The sequence below is a fragment of the Xenopus laevis genome, chromosome 3L (assembly GCF_017654675.1).
Source record: "Xenopus laevis strain J_2021 chromosome 3L, Xenopus_laevis_v10.1, whole genome shotgun sequence".
Lineage (NCBI taxonomy): Eukaryota > Metazoa > Chordata > Amphibia > Anura > Pipidae > Xenopus > Xenopus laevis.
This window is the reverse complement of record NC_054375.1, coordinates 26,904,467-26,919,574: the sequence shown is the minus strand read 5'-3', so window position 1 is coordinate 26,919,574 and position 15,108 is coordinate 26,904,467. Positions and strand designations below refer to the sequence as shown.

The window sequence follows — 15,108 nt, the reverse complement described above, 5'->3', positions numbered from 1 at the left end:
ATGAAAAGTGTTCCATCATTTGTCTAAATTCACAAATGCTCTGGCTATATGCATCGGTGACTTCTAATATCCTTATATTATACAGTCTGGGGGTACATAATCCCCTCTAGACTGCTTAATATCTAGAACCTGTATATTAGTACACCCTCTGATGGATAGAGTGGTTTACAAATTGTTCCCTTAGAAGTGGAAAAAGTTAGAAAGACATAAATACTCCCATTCTGGCTTTAACCACAAAAATTCACTGAAATGAAAACCCTGTGACTGAATGAGGTGAAACGAAAGCTCCCATCGCACACGCTCCGTTCCAATATGAATTCATAGATATTTTCATTATCTATCATAGAGTAACATGCAGCCCTCTACCTATTAAATATAAACTCCCTGCACCCACTTTCCACCTTTCAGCAGGGGCTTCTGGGAGTTGTAGTTCTACATCAGCTGGAGAATTGCAGTTTTTACTTTTTTTGTATTTAAATACTGTTTCTAAAGTCCCCCCCCCCAGCATCAACTTACTTACTATTCTGTGCATAGGTTGTTCCGAGTTTTAAATTACAAATGATCCGGCATGCATTCATTCAATGTGTCATCTCTACAGATCGATCAGCCTCCATCATCTGGCTTCAGAATGGTACAGGCAGTAATGTCCCCATCTCTGAGGGGCAAGCATTAATGCACTTGCTTGAATTCAACCCTTTCTCTGCCAGAACAGACCCAGATGGGGTTAAACCCTATGCCCAGTCACCACTTGTTGCAGCACTAGCCTCACCTTTTAGTAGTGGGTGTCCTGTGGTTGAGTCAGTCTCCTAGTCAGGTTTGTGCTTGTGGGACCGGAGTTTGTTCATTTCGACAGCATTCCCCTCCTCTGCTATGGCTCAGGCGGATTGGGTGTCCACTACAAGCACTGCAACTGGCTGTGTCTGTCAAAATAGCTGCACTCTGCCCACTGGTCAGGGCTGGCTGCTGACGCACGGCTTTCTCCCCTTCTCTCTCTCACTCTATTACTCTATCAGTTTTGCTCTGTTCCTAAATTAACTGCCTCATGTGCTTTATTTCCTTCTCACTTGCCCAGTACTTTCCTTTATTTCCCAAGTTCAGTGTAAACTCTCCCCATTTTAGTCTGTTTCTGGTCATTGCCCAATCCACTGCTTTTCTCCTACTTTCTTTTTGTCAGAGTGTCTCATCAGCTTTTTTTCTTCCTTAAAGGGACAGTGAGTGCATAAACTCTCAGCAAAATCTAAAATAAATAATGTGCACAGTGGCTCACTTCAAGCATTTATTCACGCAAAATCAACCACAGCAATCAGATACTACAATGGGAAAAATTCACTTAAGGGCGAATGTCCGCCTGTGAAGGCTTGCAGACTCCGTGCCACTTCTCCAGGCGCAAATTCGCTACGACTATGCTCATTCAATAAAATGCAAAGTTGCGTCTCTGCAGCCAAACACTTCGCTAGAGTTAATTCTTCAGTGCAAGCATGTCATAGCAAACTTTCGCTAATGTTCTTTTCTGCCTAGCAAAACTTTGTTAGTATACTTATGCTTGAATAGGGCGGGTTCATATCGGTCTTATATATGTCTTTATTAGTGATGTTGGTGCAAATGCTTGAAGTGGTCAAGAAATCAAAATAAAGACAAAAGAGTTCCTCTAATGCCCTAGACATGAGCCCACCCTAAAAAAAATGACAATCCTGCTTTAAAATATGAAAAAAAACCGCCAGCATTTTTAAAAACGTTTACGACTCTTCGGAATACAGGATATGATGTCACTGACATAAGATTGAGGAGGATGTAGCTTCATCTCATATCAGTTCGCCAGGTCTAAGCTGGCGAAGGAAACTCTGGCGAAAGAGGTCACGTTCTGTAAAATTTGCGGAGTAACGATCTTTCGGCTGAGTGAAAATGTTCCTGGCGAAAGGGCCCGAAACTGCGCTAGCGACGGTCTCTTTTCTCAAATTGTCCCCTATGACTGTTAGTTAATTGGGATTTCTGGAGAAGTTACACTAGCGATGGCCACTTCACCCTTTAGTAAATTTAATAAAAATCAAGGTGAAAACATTAGCTCATATCACCAGTGGGCACCATCAGTGATGATGTGCTGAATGGCGTGAAACACGTCAGGAGGGAATGGCTGACATAAGGTATGCAGACAGGGGGGAAAAACTGCTTTGTGGTATGATATGAACTAATGTTATCACATTACAATTATATAATGCCATATCTAGTTGCTTTGGTGATTTTGCTGAATAAATGCTTGAAGTGAGCTACTGTGCATGTTCTTTATTATAGATTTTGCTAAGTGCTTTTGGACCCATGCATAGTTCTCACTGACAGCATATATCCACATTCTTATTGAGTATGACTGCATAAACTCCCCTATTTATTTTCTAAACGGAGTTAAACAGTTCTGCATTTTGTTTTGCTCCATTTCAGATTCCGTTTCAGTAACACTGGACAGTTTAACAATAATTTGGACCTTTTTTTGCATTGCTTACCCCTGTGCCATAGAATGTCCTAATCTTAGACATTTTTCAATTGGTCTTTATTTTTCAATTAAAAAAAAAAAAGTTTGAATTATTTGCCGTCACCTTCAGCCTTTATCTAGGTTTCAAATGGGGGTAACACTGTTCGGCTACATTTATAATGTTATTGTTACCTTGTGTTACTTATCTTTCCATCTTTAATTATAGTTTATGCTCCATTAAATATTGTAGATATCGCGGTGCTATGGAAACAATGAGAGTCTTTGTCTTTGATTAAAGTTCTGTTAAAAAAATAGCCTGGAATTTTGAAACATCCAGTTCTTTTTGTTGCAGCACGGTTCGTGGCACAGTAAATCCTGTACGTATTGCATTTTCCCTGCTTCTCATTTAATTCCTCTTGGTGCTGAGTGTTGTGTGGGGTTTACAGTCGCCCCAGTTGCTCGTGCTGATACAATATGAAATGCTAGTTTGTTTATATTTTGCCCATTCCCTCCCTCTGTCGTGTCACCCTGAGACTCACCTGCATGCACCTCTGATTAAAGGCAAAGCCTCCTTGCGTAGGGAATGTTACATGCTTCCTGAATCAGCTTACTGACATATCAGATTATAGGATATATTACCAGCCTTGTGTATAGCAGATGTAGTTCAGTGAAACCCAATTCCTACTCTTATGCTGCACAGCCCCACAGCAATCAACTGACTCAGCGTTGCTAACTTGCAAGGCATGAATGGTGCATAACAAACTGCAGTCTACTGACTCAGCACCAAGGGCGTTCAACTTGCATGGCTAAAACAGTTTATGGCATGGTTAAAACAGTTTATAGCCCCTGTACTTCTGACTCTGGAAACAATGTAGCTCAATGAACCTGATCTACAGACCAGGAAGCAGTTTCTTCTCTTGTTTCATCAGATTTTAATTGCATTTCCAAATAACTTTAAAAATTATTGTAACTTTGGAATGACTGGGCCGGCGAGACACCAGGAAAAAACTGATGTTGGAAAATTGTTTAGCATTACATTTTCTTTCATTATGGAAAAGTTTTTGGGTAGCAATCCCCTTTAATGACAGAGATCAGACATTTAGTATTCCTGTTACTGGACCTATTTCCATGAATGACACATTTCTGATAATAACACAAGCAGCAAACTCCAAGGGTCCTCCTGGAGCCCTTAATGTCTTGTCTTTTCCTGCTGACATATCATCATCCCATAAGTTTAGAAGACCTTAAATTGCAGCCGGAAAGGGACACGCTCCAGCATTCCGCCTTGCATCTAGTGCTGGATTTCTAGAGGCCCAAGGCAAGAACTTTATAAATGAGCAATAAGGGCCTATGTGCTCTTGCACTTGTGTTTGGGGTCAAAGTAAATTATTGCCAAGTAAATTCTAATTATGCAAATTAAATCTCGGGGTCAAATTTATATTAGTTATATTTCATTTTAAGTTCATATAAAAGTACGGATTTGTGGACACCCGTTTTAAAGCAGAAGAAAGACCAAAATCACTGCTGGGTGCCAGTTTCTTATGCACCCCCAGTGACTGATAAAACGTACTTTTTACACCAGGCAGGCGCTTCACTTCCTAAGAAATACACCTGTATGGGTTACTATAGCGGAGCACTGAGCCCCATCTTCATTCCTTCTGCCATGTATCCATTCCTTGCTCGGTGCATGCAACATTTGTAGAAGCCACGAGAAATCTGATGCCGCATATATTTCCTATGTTAAGTCTGTATCAATACTGTATTCAACCAGTGACTTACTGGAAACCCCCTGGAAGTACATTATGTGTATATCACATGGTATTTCAGTGAGCTGTCTCTTAAACAATGAACAGGCTGCAGTGTCATTGGAAGGTTACGTGAAATAGTCATCAAATCATTCTCTGAAAGCCAAACGTGTGCTGTAAAATTTAAACTATATCTCTCTTTTATCACCTTTTTTTTAAAAAGAGATTCTTACTCTTCCAGTTGGTTCCTTTAATAGGGGCACTCACGATATAAATCCGGCCCTGGTCATGTTGCTTTAAGAATCCATCGCTCATGTTTATGGATCACAGATCCCATATTGCTTTATCCCTTGATAACATGCAGGAGAATGGTGGTGGTGCAGTCTTGTGTGTTTGAGACTGAGAAATCAAAGTGACCCTTGCCACACAAAAGCCATGTGAGTGGAATTGTTACACCATGCGGCATCAACACTTACTTCTTACTTCATAGCACAACAGGTGATGTTTGACTTGACACGTTCTTATCATAAATTGACTGGAATTCCAGTTTGATTCAAGCATTCGCCTTTGGGCCCCAGTTTAATTTATTTTGCTTGTTTTTGTTGCTTCTGTATGTTGAAACAGCTGAAGTTGAAGGACTTAGAACTATTTTTAACTCTCAGTCAGTCATGTAAAGAGCAGACTATGACCTCTATAAACTCACTTTTGCCTTACATAGGTGTATAAAAGATCTAGGTCACAAGTATACACCTCTCACAATATTGTTAATTGCAGCTCTCGTATGGTGGCCTGGTGGTTCATTTTGCTTCCTACATGTAATGTGGTACTTAATTCAATAATAATATTGCTGAAAATAAAAAAGGGATTTCCCATGGTGCCCTTTAAAGACTAATGACTGGCAAGTTGGCTATCTCCAGCTTGATGGTAGCAGTGCATGGCTAAGCAGAATCTAAACTTGTACAGAACACTATGCCAACTAATAATTACCCCTCAATTGCAAACCCTTGTCATTTATTGAGTCTATCGGGAGGTGCAGATTACCCCTCCATAAAGCTTTTGAATGGTGTAAACTTTCAGAATGCCTCTTAGTGGTGCCAAACCCTGGTAATAATATAAGCGTGTGCTTAATACTGAAAGGGGAAAATAAATCATCACTCATATGACACCATTGCTCCATGTGACATAAAGAGCTGCTTCAAAAGGCTGGGGAACCAGCTGAGCATACAGGGAAGAGGCTGCCAAGCATTCCTCCGCATACAAAGCACCATGTCAAAGTATGAAAAGCATTGCTCATGCATTCTTCATGGAGAAAAGGGCATTGCATTTCCTTTTTTTTCTCTTCTGTGCTGCACAACAAGGAACAACCACACACACACAACTAACTATGACTGAGCTTGGTTGCTGAGTCCATCTCAGAATGCAAGAACAGCTTCCAGTATCATCATGCAATTTTAAAACATGATTTGTGGGCTATGGCAGGGCAGTCATCAGAGGTGCATTGGAATAGAGTAGTGTGGGGACTGTTCTTCATGGAGACCTGAATTTGCACGGTAACAGGTGCTGAATTTTCAGCTCGACTCTTTTCCTCCATAAGCAAATCCACCTTGAGTGGAACCATCCTCTGTTGCAGGATGCACAGGATTTGGGAATAACGGGAATCCCCATGGGCTCATGCCTAGTCTACTGTCCCTACTGTTCTCATCTAGATAAGGGATCCCCAGCCTTTTAAACCAGTGAGCCACATTCAAATATAAAAAAAAGTTGGAAAGCAACACAAGCATGAAAAAAGGAATGTGGACTGTCAGTCTACAGGAGGCTCTGTTTTGCAGTATGTGAATGACCCCCTACTGATAGACACACCTATGACTAAGCGCCGGAGGGTGCGAAACGCGTAAGGTGGGATATGGGGGGTAGTATGTACCAGCTATAATTCTTTTAAAATGTACTTCAATAAATTAATATTTTTTACTTGAAGAAAGCTTTGGGACTTATATCATTTTTTTTATATAAATTTTTCTCTGTTTTGCAGTACACTTGTTTTTTATGCAACCTAAACTTGTCTCCAAGCCTGGAATTTGAAAATAAGCACCTGCTTTGAGGTCTCTTGGAGCAACATCTAAGAGGTTGGTGTTGAACATGAGCCACTGGTTGGGGATCACTGATCTAGATTATAAACTCTCAAGGATGGTTCATTGCAGTTTATTGTGCTTCTTTGTACAATTGCTTAGTGTCTTAAAGGGCCACAAAATCCTCAGATTTTTCTGTTGAATTGTGTTTATTACAGTCCATGAGACTACCTATGGAGTTGATCATGCTATGGAAAGTTCCATGTATGCCATGTTTGGCTGGCTGAGGCCCCTATTGCCTTCATGGGTCTGCTGTCTCTGCTCTAACCAATGGAGTGGATTATTTTAGATTCTGTGAAGGCTCTCATTAACCAGACTGTCTACAACTCTAGTTTGAGCTAAGGCGTTATTGCCAGTAAGTCTTTCCAGTTTTATTTCACTTGGTCTTTTGTCTGGTATTATGCCATCTGCCCAGGAAACCAATGTCCCAAGTTTACATTTCTTTATAGCATTTATTCTGAAACACCCATGGGCGCCACTAATGTGTCCTGAACTTTGACCAAGATTACAGTTTACACACAGCATTTTTTTGTCCACTCAGATCTCACACACATTTTTTGCACCTAAATATATCACTAGGTGACCTGTGTGATCTCTTTGTCATAAATCAGTGGGAATGCTGAAGAGGTTCAAAACCTTTAGTGGTCACATTTCACGTCAGTGGTGGGCTTGCTGTTTTATTGGCATAGCAAAAGCACCAACATTCTTGCAGCTATGCATTACGTTTTTGGTTGTATCTTGTAACGATAACCCTTTATTGTATTATTTCATAGACATCCATGCACCCCCTTGCCCTAGTTCAGGTGAAGTAAGCTAGAGTGGAGGCAGCACTGGGTCTGCTGCCTCATTAATAATAATAACTAAGGCTACAAAAAAAATTCTGGGAATTCATAGGTAGACTAGGGGTTTGCCCTACTCAAATTGGCCAGCGGTGCTGAGGGCTTCCATATAAACCCCCAAATTACAAATATTTTTTTAGGCCACATTGAGGGAAAGTTACATGCCTTCTTGGCTATAAAATTACCAGCCTCTCTTGCCAAACCATTACGTACCTGTGTTTATTGCAAAAGAAATTCCACTTTAACAGCGGAGTAATTACTTGCATAATTACCTCGAAAATCCCCCAGATGCCTAGGCATCTGACTTGCTTCACTTACACTAAGGAGCAAGCCTACAACTACAAACACGGTTTTCTCATATTCTGTGCCAAGATTTCCAAAATGATAACTTTTTTTTCCTGCAGGTGGGGGATAAACTGTACAGGAAGCCAAACGTAGGAGTAATTTTGGAGAAAAGCATTGTTCCATCTGTATCTGAGAAAGAATATTTCAGGCTAATGTTTTTTACTTTATTAAACATGGAGAGTTCTAGTCTTTATAAATAAGCTATGTATGTACAGATGTTGTCTATATTATATCAGGCTATAACATCTATCTGAGCATAATGGCTTTTTTAACATGTGCGGGTCCTCACTTTCTTTTTCTCCATAACATTGTGTGAATGTTTGCTATTAAATCTTGTTCAACTTCCGACAGGACTAACTCCATACATTTATCAGACTGTGAGGTTCAGGTGGACATATTAAATATCTTAAATAACAATAGGAATGACACTCACATGCATTGTGAGCCAGTGGCAGTAAAAACACAAAATCAATGTTTCAAGATGTGAGGAATCTTTTTTACTCACCTCATAATCATTTAATAATAGATTCTACAGTGTGCTGCTAGGTGGAGCATTTAAGAAATAATTACTAGCTGAGAATATAATCCATGGAAAATGGCATTGCTGCAAAGTCTACAGACAACAAAGAAACCTGTCCTATTAGCACCACTTTCCTTTAGATAAACTAAAAAATACTGTATATATATATATATATCTATATATATATATATCTATATATATCTATATATATATATATATATATATATATATATATATATATATATATATATATATATATATATATATATATATCTTTACAAATAATCCTTCTTCCTTCACTCCACTGCAAACCCTTTATAATCTTGTTTACTATGTTCAGTGTCGGGCCAAGTTTTATTGGCACCTGTCCATACCAACCTTTACCATGCATGCTACTGGTTGCTTGCTTGACCCCAAACCCCTCCTTCCCTTCCAGTTACCTGCTAACCTTCTCCCTGCTGCTGGCTAGATCTGGTTGCTCACCCCATCCTCTTGCACCCTAGGCATCTACCTCGGTTGCCTACCCCTAGGCCAGGCTATGACTATGTGTATGTATTTTTTACCTAAACGGCCTGGGATCATGCCTTCTGGCTTTTGCGTCCCAATTTTTTTCATGTAATGTCTTCTGATATAATATTTGCAGGGCTTTTTTGTGGGTTAGTCAGAGAAGGATATTTGCCCTATGGTCCGTGGAACATTGATTTTAGGAGCTAACTAAGAGAACGCAGAGGGTCCCTGTATTCTTGAATTGCCCTGGACCTTCTCTTCTCTACATCTGACCATGATTTACAGTCTGTAAGAAACACTTTGATCAGACATGTCATACCCCTAAATCAGGGGTACCCAACTTTTTTTAACATGTGAGCCACATTCAATTCTAAAAATAGTTGGGGAGCAACACAAGCCTGAAAAAAAGTTTTAGGGCTGTGATTGGCATATAAGGGCTGTGATTGGCAATTTGGTAGCCCCTATGTGGATTGGCAGTCTAAAGGAGCCTCTGTTTGATAGACCATTTGTTTTTATGCAACCAAAACTTGCCTCCAAGCCTGGAATTCAAAATAATCACCTGTTTTGAGGCCACTTGGATCAACAACCAAGAGGTTGGTGAGCAACATGTTGCTCACGAGCCACTGTTTGGGGATCTAGAGTATGGAACATGGGGTGTATTATACACTGAAGGAGACATGCTAAAAACTGCCACTGCTGTTTCTGAGTAACTTGTATGTATTTATTTATATAGCACCACAATTGTAAGCAGAAATTTACTAAGTGTAAACACAAACAGGGGGTATGGTTTTTATAAGTGATACAGGAAATAGATAAATCTATGTTAAAGTGCTTAGGGTTGTCAATATACAGTTGGGATAAGGTCCCTGACTCAAAAAGCTTAAAATCTATTAGGAAGAGGAAACAAAAAAGGGGTATAAGTGTGTAGGTTAAAGGTGTGTTGCTGCAGAGGAAGACTTCTAGAAAAGTTTAAAGAAAAGTGCTGGAGCTTTCCTGATGCAAGACGGTAGAGCACTCTAGAGGCGGGTGTATTAAGTGAAAACACACCAACACGCTGGTGGAAAGTGATTTAGATGCAGGTGAGATCATGCTGGCAGCAGCAGTAAGAGTTGAATGCAGTGGTTGGAGATGTGATTCAGGCAGATCAGCCATTACTATAGTACAGTAGTCTATCCTGGAGAGTATGAGGGTCTCTACCAGTGTTTAGTACTGGAAGGGCAGAGGAAGGGTTGTATTTCTGAAATGTTTCTTAGAAAGAAGTGGCATGTTCTGGTGAGGGATGCAATGTGGGCTGAGAAAGTGGGCGATGTATCTAAGGTGACACACAGACACCTGCCTTGGGGAAACTGGAAGTAGGGTGATGCTGATAACCCACTGCTTTCAAAAAGGTGTCCAGTTAATATTGGACTAGGTGTTACTAGAACTTGTGCAAATTTTGCAACTATTATTACGCTCCAAGCAGGGTTCAGCAAATTCGGTTAAACCAAATCATGAACACTGGTTAGTCAGTCAGGAGGAGATGGGGTTGTGTAGACCAGTGGTTCTCAGAATGTGGGGGGTGGCTCCCCTAGGGGAGAATGGCTATTACTACCATATTATAAGCTAAGGGGGCCCAACCAATTGTTTGAACAAAAAGGAGACCCTGAATCCAAATCTAGACCTCTGGTGTGGGCCATGTAACCACCATTCAAGGGGACTATGCTTATGACTTTTTCATATGTCAAAGTTAGGATCAAACCACTCATATCTAATTTGTCTATGATATAACCATCAAGGCAAAACAAAACTGAAAAACCTCATACACACAACTTCTTATTCAGCTTTCAAAAAGCATCTTTAAGACCCCTATTTCCCAATATTATTGTTCGTCTCAAGGCAACTCATCACTCACAAAATCTATCCCTAATGGTTTCTATGAAAACTTTTTTAAAAGGAACAATTTATTTTGAATTGATTAGACTTACAAATCCCTTCCCCTTTGTGTTGACACAGCAGACCCATTTCCTTCTAAGAATGCCATTCACACTGTGGTGACAACCAAGTCTGGAGACAGAAGTGACAGACACAGCCCAGTGACGCCGCACAAGAGAGAGACAGAGTACAATAAAAGCCCCAAAACGCTGTTACAAAGTAAACAAACACAGAAGAATAAGAATTAAGAATGACTTTGTCACAATCTGTATATAGTAGGGATTCACCAAATCCATTCGGCTGAATCCCAAAATCATTCTTGACAGATTCAGCCGAATACCAAACCAAATCTGCATCCTAATTTGTATATGTAAAGTATGGGCGGGTAAGGAAAAAGCTGGGGCACATTTTTTACTTCCTTGTTTTGTGATGAAAAGTCATGTGGTTTCCCTTCCTGACCCTAATTAACATATGCAAATTAGTATTCAGTTTGGCACAAGGCACAAGGTTTCAACCGAATCCAAATCCTGCTGAAAAAGGCAGAATCATACGCCAGTCTCTAATTCAATCCACTGTTTGATTGCTAGAGTAAACTGGAGCCTAGTAAATAGATAACTTTAATGCCTGAATCCCGAACCGAATCCTGGATTCGATGCATCCCTAGTAGTGATGGGCGAATTTGGGGAGTTTTAGTTCGCCCAAAAATTCGCAAATTTCCAGCGAAATTCATGAAACGGCGAAAAATTTGCAAAACGACGCCGGTGTCTCGTTTTTAATGCCGGGGTCCATTTTTTGGACGCTGGCGAAAATGTGCTGACGTCCAAAAAACAGATGCTGGTGAATTTTTGCTGGCGAATTTTGGTGAATTTATTCGCTGGCGGCAAATCGCGGAAAATAAATTTGCGCCTGGCATATAAATTTGCCCACCATTAATCCTAGTATATATAAGAAGCGAGACAACTATAATTGGTCAGACTTGTACTATTCTCAAAGCAATGAAAATGTAAAAGGTAATGTTTTAAGGTAGACGTTCATATTCTAAGGGTACGTACAACCGGTCTTCTTGAAATATTGTTTTATAATTATTAGCTTTATTGCATGCCTGATTTAGTTCCAGTCTATCCTTCAAACCGCTGCTTGGTTTCTAGGTTAGGAGGGATCCTAGCAACCAATTAAAACTTTATATACCGCACTGCACTAAGAGCCAGATTTATCAAAGGTTGAATATTTTTTTCCTGATAAGATGTAGCAATTTCCCCACTGCCTGGTGTCATATTTTTTACATTTATTAAAGTGTTTCCCGACATTAGGTAAACGTTTCTCAATTTTGTATAAAATGTTTGTAATTTTTTCCTGATAATGGAAAAATGTAAAGATCTGGTTCATTTGTCAAAGCATTTCCTTGTTCTTGCCAGTTTTCTATAGCTTTATGCAGTAAAAAAACATTTTATACTGCTGCCAAAAACTTCAACAAAATCAGTAGTCCAAGATCAAAAGTAATGAAACCATTTTCATGCTGTGTGGAAATGTTATTGTAATGCAAATCTGCGGGAAAGTCTTGCATCTTAGCAACATTTTTCTCATTTTATTCTTAGGAAGAAATGCTAGGAAAGAATAAAAATATGGAAAAATTTCCCAATATTTATTTTTTTTTGTCATTGGAAACGTCTTGTCCAACTTTGATAAATTTGCCCACTAAATGTCAATAAAATTAGGATAAAAGAAGCATCTATAGTGTAATAAAAGAGATAATTGCTTGTTTAATGCGTTTGTACTGTAGTTACTTTTTTTGCTGAAGGTAACTGGTACACCATCATCGTTCAACAGTAGTTTACCCTAGCAATCAAGCAGTGGTTTGAAGTAGAGACTGGCTTATGAATAGTAGAGGGCCCTTAATAGAAATGTAGGTAATAGAAAGTAGCAATAACGAAAAAAAATGCTAGCACTGTTCCCTCCCATAGGAATAAATTTTGTTTTAGCTGACAGGGAACCCCATTTGAAAAGTGGAAAGAGGCAGGCAAAGATTCAAAAACTATAACGAATAAATAATGAAGACTAAGGGGCCAATTTATTAAGGTTCGAATTTTCGATTCAAATTCAATTCGAGTTTTCGGGTCGGGAATATTTGTATATTAATATTTATAAATTTCGAGTTCATTTGAGGTAAAAAAAAAACTCTGACATTCGACCTTTAATAAATCAACCCCTGATTTTATTTTGGTTAAAAAAAGACTGTATCACAAACACACACTTTAATGTTGCCTTTTAGACATAGCTATTTCTACTATTAAAAGCATAAAATAAATAAGATACATTCTAAATGAACCACCAAAATATCTGGGCTCCAGATGCAGAAACAATTGGGCTCTCCAAATATGTAACCATAACAAATCATTATTTTTTATTGCAGACAGATGACCATGTGCCTGTTAAGCTGAATAAACACTGAAATATGCGTTTTTCATCATTAAACTGCACCGAAACAAATAAGAAATATGGTAAAGTTTGATTCATAAACTACTCAGGGTTATTTCAGCATCACATAACAAGGATTTATAGACTCTGCTGCTTTGCTCTAACATACTGTATCATGCAGAAAGCAGCAAATGAAGTTACTCTATATCATTTTGCTTGCTTGATGTCAGCCACGAAAACACAGCTCTGAATTCCCAACGGGCCAATTAAAATCTGTTTAAGATAGCAGAGATGTCAACTAACTCCATGCCATCAGTGTGATAATGACCCAGTCGTGAATATTTCCATGTCACATACCGTACTTTTATCTTCAGTGTTTAAAGGTATAAAGGCAATTAAAATGCCAAGAACTAATCATTATTGCATTATTTGTAAGTTGACATATATATTCATTATGACCTGTGGTTATCCAATGGTTAGTTTATTTTAAATGATAACACCCACCTAGAAGATTAAATTCATCGTCATCATCATCATCATTATCATCAGAGCAACAGTAGGTTCCTGCTTCAGAACAAAGCATGGGATAACTAATCTATTTTAAAGGGGTAGTGTATTATATGAATACAGGACCTGTTATCCAGATGCGTGGGACCTTGGGCTTTCTGGATAATGGATATTTCCATAATTTGGATCATCATACCGTAAGTACACAAGGTACAAGTGTACAAGGTACTGTTTTATTACTACAGAGAAGAAAAAGGAAATCATTTTTAAAAAAAATTGGATTATTTGGATAAAATGGAGTCTATGGGGAAAATTTACGAAAGGGTGAATTTTTGCATCGGAAGACTCCGCCACACTTCGCCAGACATTATTTCACAGCGAATGTACATATTTATCAAAAAGCAAAGTTTTGTCTCGGCAAATGAAGGCTGGCGTACTTTTGCCAGCAAAATGTTTCTAAGCAAATTTTCCCATAACGATCTAATACCATACCTGTATATATATATATAAAATACAATTCCAGGTATAAGTAAAATATAATTAGCCCCCTCCCCTTGTAATGGGTAGGTTAAGAAGTAGATATGTGATATAAAGTTAACTTACATGACTTTTTCGGCTGTTGAAAGGTGAATTTTAGCTTGGGGGATGGCGCGGCCTTCCAGGTTGACTTGTACACTTCTTCAGGCTTGTTAGCAATGGGGACAAACTCATACAATGTTTTGACCGATTCAGCTGCAACTGCACTGGAGGATTTAGGCACAGGTGAATCTGAAGTGTCTCTATCAGTGATCAAGCGAGGCACCTCATTTCTAATTTCCACTGGTTCCTGGTCATTGAATTCCCAAGGGGTTATTTGGCTACAGTCACTTTCCTGAGGACTTTTAAAAACATCATCCTCATTGTTAAGAACTGGATTTTCATTGGTTCTTCCCCAAGGTTTATGTTCAATCACTTCATTCTGCTCAGATTCCATTAAGGAATGGGTATGTACCACCAAAGGACTGCCCAATGTGTTTAAAGATGACAAATCTGCTTTCAGCATCATGCCTTCTTTACTAAATATTCTAATGCTCCAATTGTTCACAGCAGCTTTTCATCAAACCACCTTACATACTCAGCAGACTCCCTTTTCTACGTAAAATGTGGCGCCTTTACGCTGAGCAATGTGTATTATTTAGGCTTGCTTTATCTGACAAAAAACAAGCCGTCACCGCGATTATAACATAATTTTTTCCACTGAAAGGGGAAGCATTGCCGTTCTATTATATTACTAGCAGCAATAGCATAAAGCTGTTTCCTTAGGCTTTTTTGTAAGGTGAGGGTGGAGAGGATAAGGATATGTGAAATCAAATAGGCACTTCTCCAAAGGAAATATTGGCCCCAGAACAAGCTGCTGTATGGACAGGTTTGGGGTCCAGCAAAACACTTGCTGAGTTTTTTAATAGTTCAGTGTCTGCATGCACTCTGGGATTATTTCATCTTCTTCCTTTCAGTCTTTTCCCGAGTTCAGTTCCTCCTGTCCTGTTTCCTAAAACAAAGGGACAACCAAAAAAAACAAAACATTATATTGAGCGGGTGTGAGGACACATAGGTGATTACGTAGCATGGGAAAATGTTTGCACTGCTCCAGAGTCATTTTTATGCAATGAAAACTCGCCTCCATGTCTGGAATTCAAAAATAAGCCCCTGCTTTGAGGAGACTGAGAGCAACATACAATGGGTTGAAGAG

The 15,108-nt window shown here is 39.2% G+C and overlaps 1 protein-coding gene across 4 annotated transcripts in view; it reads right to left on the bottom strand.

Moving 5' to 3' along the window:
• Positions 1 to 15,108, bottom strand: part of LOC108710822 (synaptopodin) — an 80,594-nt gene that overhangs the window by 37,271 nt on the left and 28,215 nt on the right. For 2 of the 4 annotated variants that reach the window (XR_005966229.1, XM_018251994.2), the window contains exon 2: positions 13,983 to 14,907. Coding sequence is in view for 3 of the 4 variants with exons in the window: in XM_018251994.2 (XP_018107483.1) it covers positions 13,983 to 14,424 (442 nt within the window). In the remaining variant the exon portion in view is untranslated. Of the gene's footprint in view, positions 1 to 516; positions 742 to 13,982; positions 14,908 to 15,108 lie in introns of those variants that run through there. The other 2 variants (XM_041586061.1, XM_041586060.1) reach the window with 2 other exon arrangements.